The sequence below is a fragment of the Neltuma alba genome, unplaced genomic scaffold (genome assembly GCF_004799145.2).
Source record: "Neltuma alba isolate B1F8T4 unplaced genomic scaffold, ASM479914v2 tig00011988_pilon, whole genome shotgun sequence".
Lineage (NCBI taxonomy): Eukaryota > Viridiplantae > Streptophyta > Magnoliopsida > Fabales > Fabaceae > Neltuma > Neltuma alba.
The window spans coordinates 579,104-585,350 of NW_021636561.1; the positions used below are offsets into that span (position 1 = coordinate 579,104).

The 6,247-nt window shown below is 35.6% G+C and overlaps 2 protein-coding genes across 2 annotated transcripts; one reads left to right on the forward strand and one right to left on the reverse strand.

Moving 5' to 3' along the window:
• LOC114720521 (transcription factor MYB16-like) lies at nucleotides 1-1,578 on the reverse strand. Its single transcript, XM_028906161.1, has 4 exons — nucleotides 1,437-1,578; nucleotides 1,058-1,187; nucleotides 555-808; nucleotides 1-467 (listed from the first exon to the last, which is right to left on the reverse strand). Exons 1-4 carry the CDS (start codon nucleotides 1,576-1,578, stop codon nucleotides 1-3), a joined length of 993 nt encoding a protein of 330 aa, XP_028761994.1.
• Nucleotides 1,579-4,728: 3,150 nt separating this feature from the next.
• Nucleotides 4,729-6,085, forward strand: LOC114720564 (NAC transcription factor 29). The gene is made up of 3 exons (XM_028906217.1): nucleotides 4,729-4,910; nucleotides 4,998-5,287; nucleotides 5,399-6,085. Exons 1-3 carry the CDS (start codon nucleotides 4,742-4,744, stop codon nucleotides 5,828-5,830), a joined length of 891 nt encoding a protein of 296 aa, XP_028762050.1. The 5' UTR covers nucleotides 4,729-4,741; the 3' UTR covers nucleotides 5,831-6,085.
• The last annotated feature ends 162 nt before the right edge of the window (nucleotides 6,086-6,247 follow it).

Sequence of the window (6,247 nt, forward strand, 5' to 3'; positions counted from 1 at the left end):
TCACAATGCAGGGAAAACAAGTGGCGAACCATTGGCCAGGCCCCGAATCGCTTCCCAGTCATCTCCAACACTTGATGAGATCACTCCCAAGTTTTGTTGTTGTAACGGTGAATTCTCAGTAAATCCATACACCAACAAATCGTCATCATGTAGATCTTCCAGGGAATTGCAGTCATACCCTGTTGATCTGAGTGCTTCTCCGGCCACCATAATATTGTCCTCGTCTCCCAAGCTTCGGACTTTGTTTTCACTGTCATTTGCGACCACGGTGGTCGTGGAGGAGGAGAAAGGAAGTGAACTTCGATTGATATTACTATTAATGCATTTGGAGTTGGCAGGTACGTTGTGCGGGAAGCTCAACGTGGACGCCGACGACTCGAGGTCGCCGGTGACAAGCATCATAGCGTACAAGCTATGCCTTTTGGGGGTGTTCTCTGTTGAGGGCTTCGGAGTGGACAACCAAGAATCCTGCCATACCTTAAGCACGTCGAGGCAGGGAGGTGGCGATGGGCGAGGCGTGACCTTGTTGAGGACGAGCCGAGTCAGTGAAGGCTGGTGGGAAGAAGAGGAGAAGCCGAGCTGGTTCTGAAACTGAAGTTTGGAATATTCTTTGACTTGTCTGGCTTCGGCTTGAAGCCGAGCAGTCTCCCACTGAGCCATATGGCAGAGGTTGGCGGCGTCGTTGATGGCCTTGTGGGTGGTGGGGTTAATACCCATTCTGGTGAGCCTCTTCTTAAGGCAGGTGTTCCAGTGGTTCTTGATCTCGTTGTCTGTTCTTTTTGGCAAATGATGAGCTATCACCGACCATCTTCATGTACATGCATTGTAGTATCGCATAGTACACCAAGAAACTATATAATTACGCATAAAATGGTACTCATATGAAGAAGAAAAGAGTAATAATTTGGTATTTATAAGATATCATGCTCTTGCCTTTTGATGAAGAAGGTAGTTCTGATCATAACAAAACATTATTATACCCTTCGATGTTTAGTATGAAAGTCACTTAACAAATTTCGATAAATTAAGAAAACTAAATAAATTAGTTAATCGTTACCTGTTTCCCAGAAGAGCATGAAGTTGAATTATGGTTTGATCTTCTTGTGAGCTGAAGTTACCTCGTTTGATGTCAGGTCTTAGATAATTATGCCACCTCAGCCTACAGCTCTTCCCACATCTCTTGAGTCCTTTAATTTTGTTCACCAAAACTTAAAACGCATTACTCATCATCATCGTCATTGATCATTTTCATTATATATATGTTGATTGCCTTGAGAAGATCCAGAAGGTTTTTACCTTTTAGAATAAATCCAGCAGTACGGCTATCTATGGAAACTCATTATTCAACGGTTCTTACAGTTTTCGAGGTTACATTGATCCAAACCAACAGGCTTCTAATAAACACACTATGAAACAAGGGACATAGTATGAATTACCAGCTTTAGCAGGCAAGGAAGCCCAGCTTCCACGGCCATGTTTTTGAATGTAAGACATGAGCTTCTGGTCTTCTTCAGGAGTCCATGGCCCTTTCTTTAACTCTACTAGTCTCTCGCAGGCCGATGATGATGACTTCACCATTTTGATTTCTAGGAAAATGCTATAGCTGCAGAGATAGAAGAAACAATATATAACTGTAAACACAAGAAAGTGAATGAAATACGAAACAGATTCAGTAAGTTGACGGGCGTTCACAAAATCATAACGATAATAAAGGAAACAGGTCAGGGAGATCGAGGTTACATATATATATATATATATATATATATATAATATTCCCTCTTAAGCGGTCTCCGGTTGAAGATAAAGAGAGAAAAGGAAGGAGCTTGCAGAGTGAAGAGATGAGTATGGAGCTACCTTGGAAATAATGCATATCAAGGGGATGTATACAGACACACTGCTTCAGGTGATTAATGTGGGCGTTAATTGGGGATTGGATTTGATCCTGAATATATTTTCTTCATTCTTCATTATAAGATTTAATTTTTTGAATAGGTTTGTCCCTTTTTATAAGATTATTTTTTAGTTTGTCTAAGCATTTAATACAATATTACCTATTTTATTCGTAATTTAATGTATTTAATACATTCTCTTTCTTCATTTATCTCACTATTACTCTCTCACATTTATCCATTTATATATAGAGGTATATTTGAAAAAAAATTGCATTTGCTACATATTAATTACTTTTAACTAATTTTAACTATTTTCTTAAACCGCGTAATTTAGTTAAAATGATCTTATAATGAGCGACAGAGTAGTAATATTTTAATTAATTTTGTCTTTTATATTTATTATTTTTAAGCTAATTTATCCAACTTTATTATAAATTGATATATAATCTAATCTAACATTACATATATTTCTTATATTAAGAATCAAGCGTAGCGCATATATATATATATATATATATATGCTTTGAGATAATAATTAAAACATAAGTCATAAATAGAGCATCTTTATGGCTTAGAAATATATCCTCCCTCTATTTCATTTTAATTATAAATATTTTTCTACACATAAAAGCTTAACTATATGATGGCAAAAAAAAAAGGCTTGTCTCTCTCTCTCTCTCTCTCTCTCTCTCTCTCTATATATATATATATATATAACTGAAACCTATCATGCTTCATTGAAAAGAATTAAGTGAAAGTCTAGCGGTGTCACTTTCATTCTCGCTGGCCTGCAGCAGCGAGACCATGCATACTGACTCAGTAAGTTTGTTGCCCCCATTAAATTTGAGTTTTGGAAATTAAACAGAAAAGAAAATAAAAATATGTGGTCTCAAATTGGAGTCTATATATGCTTTTCAATTAAACCTGATAATGTTCAAATTCGACTCAATTAGAAGTCACATCAAAGAAGAATAAAAAAAAAATCAACGCACTGACCATCATGAAGTATCGACACAGTACTTTTGTCCTTTATTCAGAAGTGGTACGTGATGAGACAATTTATTTTATACTATGCTTTGGATTATTAGACTTGTCATTTGAATTTCATGACATAAAATTAACAATATTAAAAAGACAGCATTATTATCTTCAGCTGAACTTTTTCGATTCAGAGATACACTTGAAGTTTCTTCACGGTGAGATTCAATAAGTATATTCTGATAGTAGAAACTAATATATCTCCCAATTTACTAGAGCCAAAGGATAAATTCTCAAACTCTATATTTTCACGCAGCGTTGTATTATTATATTCTTACCCTCATTATTTTTTTAATTACTATGATTATTATTTTTCAACTGAATGCTCTATATTATTGGGTGAATCCGTACATAAACTAGAAATAACAATTAATGTACAGATATCAAACGCCTGATTGCCATAATAATTAATATATTTGATGCTCTTCCGACACCAAATTTTGCAGAGCTTTCGGTTTAATGCATGAGTAAATACAACACTATGCAATAATATAGTAGTGTGTGTATATATGAGCTTCCGGTTTGTTATTTTTTTCCACATAGTTATTTTATATTATACTGCCTTCAATCTTAATTATAAGACTTCATTTGTAATCTAAGTCCGGAGGTAGTATATATCATATTCCATGTTATGTACTTCCATTTAAAATTTTAATGCATTTGTTTTTTCATAAAAAAAAAAATCAAATTATCGAAGTTGAAAAGGTTAGGAAGTTTCATTATTCATTATACTACCTTCAATCCTAATTATAAGACTTCATTTGTAATCTAAGTCCGGAGGAAGTATATATCATATTCCATGTTATGTACTTCCATTTAAAATTTTAATGCATTTGTTTTTTCATAAAAAAAAATCAAATTATATGGTGATGAAGTGGGGTCAGAAGGACAGGAACATCCATTAATAAAGTACTTCGTCTTTATGGGTGGAGGTGATGACTTGTCCCAATATCCCCCCCCCAAGCTCCACAAGTAGCTAATATTTTTTTTTGGGGTGGAAAAGTATCATTATTATTAATCATTATGCACTTTTTAATTAATCAATGCTTAATCCTAATAAGCCCTAAGGCCTTAAACCTACCTATTTGGGAATGGACACGCGTGATTTTGATGAATGGGATCGATCGCCCCATCCCCCCAATTGCTTGGTTCTTAATTAATTATAACTACTTTATATAAGAAGCTCTTAAATAAGTTGAAACTTCTCATGAATCAAATAATTCTTTAATTTCAATACTAGGGTTATATTTTTTCTCATGAAGCTAAAATTTCCTCCATCGCACAATAATTTCATAACGATACTACATACGCAAGACAATGACTGGATTTGATCTTTTTTTTTCTCAAGCGTAAAAATTGTAAGTTATTTAATTGGATGAATACATTTTTTCTTTATAAAATGAACTGTTTTCAGGTGCCATCATCCAATCCAAATTTAAGTACTATGGAATCTAAATAGCAAAATATTAAAGAAATTTTATCGCAAACTTGAAATATGCGAATAATAATATTCTACAAAGAATTGAGCGTGATGCTGTTTAGAAAAAGACGTGGAGGGTTGGTTCAAAGAATGCAATGGACAAAGTCAAAAAGTCAGATATGGATAAGTGTGAAAGAGAGTGGGCCCCACATGGGAGCATGGCAATGCGTGCCAGGTGACGTAGATGCTAAGGTATCATAAAAATGTCGTATCAGCATCCAATCAGATGCTTACAGCTCCCCAAAAAACGACAAAACACCCTCAAGCTTAAAAGACCCATTCATCTCCTTTCAAACATTTCAAACACCCTCCTTCTTCTTCAACCCCTTAAATGACAATAACAAAAATGGAGCAGGATCTCCCTCCTGGCTTCAGGTTTCATCCCACTGATGAAGAACTCATCGTCTATTACCTTTATAACCAGTACAGATCAAAGCCATGCCCTGCTTCTTTCATCCCAGAAGTTGATATCTATAAATTCGATCCTTGGGACTTGCCCGGTACACACACACACACACGTGTGTGTAAGTTTATATTATTGTTTGTTATTGCCTGAAACTTGTTTCTGAACGTGTTATATAATGCAGAGAAAGCAGAGTTTGAAGAGAAGGAAAGGTATTTCTTTAGCCCACGAGACAGAAAGTACCCTAATGGAGTGAGACCTAACAGAGCCACTGTGTCTGGGTATTGGAAGGCCACTGGGACGGACAAGGCCATACACAGTGGGTCCAAGCATATTGGGGTGAAGAAAGCTCTGGTTTTCTACAAAGGGAAGCCACCAAAAGGGGTCAAGACTGGTTGGATCATGCATGAGTATCGTCTCGTTGAATCCAGGACTTCATCACAAGCCAGAAACAAGCATGTTGGGTCCATGAGAGTAAGCCACTTTCAATCTTATCTCTGGCTCAGTTTCATTTGCCTTCTATAATTTTCTGCTTCTTCGTTGAATTCAACTTAACTCTGTTTGGGTGTGATATCATGTCATCAGTTGGATGACTGGGTTCTGTGCAGGATCTATAAGAAGAAGAATACGGAGAAGACGACGATGGAGGAGAAAGAGGAATTTCCCGCTACTGAGAATCGTAAAGAAACAGCTACAGGGAATAATTATCAGAAGAATGAGCAAGAAATGATGATGATGATGAAGCTTCTTCCAAGGACCTTTTCGATTGCTCATTTTGTGGGAATGGATAATTACCTGGGTTCATCAGTTTCACAGATATTTCCCGAAGCACGTTACAATTCAACGTTTGATCTTCAAAATAACGCTTCGTCCAATTCTGGAATAGTGGAATCCTTTGTCAAGCCTCAGATATTTCCAGACCATAATTATGCACAAGATTCTACAGGAAGTTTTCAAGTGATGAAACAGAGTGGCGAGCAGCCAATGTTTGTGAACCAAGTGCATGCTGATCTTTGAGGATATATATGACCAATGAAGAATATATGATTGATTGGATTATTAATTTAGACATAAATCAAAATGGATCAACGTCATTCATAAGATTCTTCCTGGACATATCTACTATGTTACCACAGGAATCCACACGCGCGCGCAAAACAAGCCAGGCTTCTTTTGGTTAAAATTTGTATAAGTGACTTTTATTCCAACTGATTTTGGTAAAATGAGGTTGGGATAAAAATCAATGAGCATAATATGATTTATATTTAGATAGAATTTTATTAAAAAAAAAGTCAGTAATTTAACATAAATTTATTCAAATAATATATTGAAATGTCAGTTTTACAAGATTTAAATATCAAGGAAAATTAAAAGACATAAAAAGTTGTTTTAGATTTAATTTGGCTTTCGACCCAGAAGCTTATAAGGCATCCC